Source organism: Elephantulus edwardii, unplaced genomic scaffold, assembly GCF_000299155.1.
Source record: "Elephantulus edwardii isolate Elephantulus edwardi_28Jun2011 unplaced genomic scaffold, EleEdw1.0 scaffold00048, whole genome shotgun sequence".
NCBI classification, from domain to species: Eukaryota; Metazoa; Chordata; class Mammalia; order Macroscelidea; family Macroscelididae; genus Elephantulus; species Elephantulus edwardii.
The window spans coordinates 1117196-1119181 of NW_006399798.1; the positions used below are offsets into that span (position 1 = coordinate 1117196).

A 1986-nucleotide genomic window follows, 5' to 3' on the forward strand; every position below is an offset into this window, starting at 1 on the left:
AAATAAATAAATATATATATTTTTTAAAGCCGGTGTGATGGAGGTCCGGCAGCAGTTGTAGTTTCCTCCATCATCATGGAGGAAAACCTGGGGTCAGTAGTGGACCATGCACCTCACAGGCAGCCATCACCCTGCTGTCAGCTGAAGCCTGTGTGTCGCTGTCGTGGAACCTCCAGACCAAGATGGATTAGAAATAAAAGCCGGCAGTCGATTTCTGAAAGTAAACCCCTGAAAACCTTGTCGCTTTCAGCAGACTGACTCGTGGAAACGACGCAGGACATGCTTTCTGTCGTGCGTGTGGCCAGCTTGGCTGGGCCTTCCCGTCTCTCACTCAGCACCTTGGCTCACACAGCCTGTTGGGGCCCTGGATTCTCAGTCTGGAGTGGGGAGGCGTACCATTCTTATGACCCACCACCCTTGAGCCTCTGTGACCTTCCTCCTGGCTTTGCCCCAGCTCCAGGCCTTCCCTTCAGGCCGTGCCCTTCTAGAGCCTTTTCCTGCCCTCCATAAGGTGCTTTCTGAGTGCAGTTGTGGGCCAGGAGCATGGCCAGGAAGGATCTGACCTCTTTGGCCAGGCACAGAGACAGGTGGAATGAAACATGAGCCAGGAAACACGATCTGGGCCGGGAGGGAGCGGCTCGGTTTCAGGCCTCGTGGCAGCGGGCATGACCATACGGCTTTATATAGCTCTGTGGGCCTATATAAGGAGCCAGTGCCCGATGCACGGCAGCACCAGGTGGCTGTGCTGGGCGCTCTGCATCAGAGTAGCCTGCAGCATCTCTCCTCTGGGTGGGAGCTCTCCTCATCCCTGAACCAAGAGGATCCCCCACGGGGCAGCTACACCTTAGAATGCCCAGCAGAACCGTCCGCTATGCCCGATACAGCCCACAGCAGCGGCGCCGTCGGATGTTGGCTGACCGCAGTGTGCGCTTTCCAAACGACGTTCTGTTCTTGGACCACATTCGCCAAGGTGACCTGGTGCAGGTGGGACGCTTCATTCGGGCCCGGAAGGTCACCCTAGACACCATCCATCCCTCAGGTGAGTGCTGGCAGGTGCTGGTGGAGGTCCTAGGGGCAGCAGGGGGGCTGGCCCTCGAGCCTCCATGACTCCTTTTGCTGCCCTCAGGCCTGGCCGCCCTACACGAGGCTGTGCTCTCTGGAAACCTGGAGTGTGTAAAGTTGCTCATCAGATACGGGGCTGATATCCACCAGCGTGATGAAACAGGCTGGACAGCTCTGCACATCGCCTGCAGTGATGGGTACCCGGACATCGCCAGGTGAGAGTACTCCCTCAAAACCCCCCCCCCCACAGCCCCACAGGAACCCCTCAGATTCCTGGAAGCCAGTCCGGGTCGTCTGGAAAAACCGGCCTCAGGTTTCAAGAGGCTCAGCTTTCCCCCTGCCGCCTCTCCTTGCTGCCCCTCCAGGGAAAAGGCAAGCCCCAGCCCCAGGCCCTGAGCATCGCCCAGGCCGCGCGTCTCATCCCGTCTCGCTGTGCACCCAGGTATCTCATCTCCCTGGGGGCGGACAGAGACGCGGCCAACGACGACGGCGACCTGCCCTGTGACCTCATCGATCCCGACTTCAAGGACCTGGTGGAGCTCTTTAAAGGCACCAGCATGGACTGAGCTGTCCCCGGCTCCGGACTGCCCTCTCCGGGGAAGCCGGGCGCCGACCAGCCCCGGGTGCCGGCCATGCCCTTCCCCGCAGCGCCCCGCTCCACCCCCCTGCCCCTCTCTGGCCTGGCTTTTTCTCCAGGAGACTTTTTTATTGTGACACTTTTTACTTTTTCAATAAATGTCGTTCCCGAGCTCGCGGTCGCGGCTTCCCTTCCTGGCGGCCTGCCCGTCCTGGCCCGAGCGCTGGCCGAGCCTGGTGTCCACTGGACCCGCGCCGGCTCGGGTTCCCGGGGACTCCCGTCCCCCGCCGGCGCCGCCAGCCCGCGACCGGAAGCGCGCCGGAAGTCACGTGCCCGCGGCGCCAGCG

The 1986-nt window shown here is 61.2% G+C and overlaps 2 protein-coding genes across 2 annotated transcripts in view; both read left to right on the top strand.

The window, feature by feature from the left end:
- Positions 1–849: 849 nt before the first annotated feature.
- Positions 850–1628, top strand: PPP1R27 (protein phosphatase 1, regulatory subunit 27). Its single transcript, XM_006886145.1, has 3 exons — positions 850–1039; positions 1127–1277; positions 1505–1628. The coding sequence occupies exons 1-3, from the start codon at positions 850–852 to the stop codon at positions 1626–1628; spliced, it is 465 nt and encodes a 154-aa protein (XP_006886207.1).
- A 169-nt stretch (positions 1629–1797) lies between these two features.
- LOC102847032 overlaps positions 1798–1986 on the top strand; it is a 4938-nt gene continuing 4749 nt past the window's right edge. Inside the window, exon 1 of the mRNA XM_006886295.1 lies at positions 1798–1963. Within this exon, the coding sequence (XP_006886357.1) occupies positions 1798–1963 (166 nt within the window). The remainder of the gene's footprint in view (positions 1964–1986) is intronic.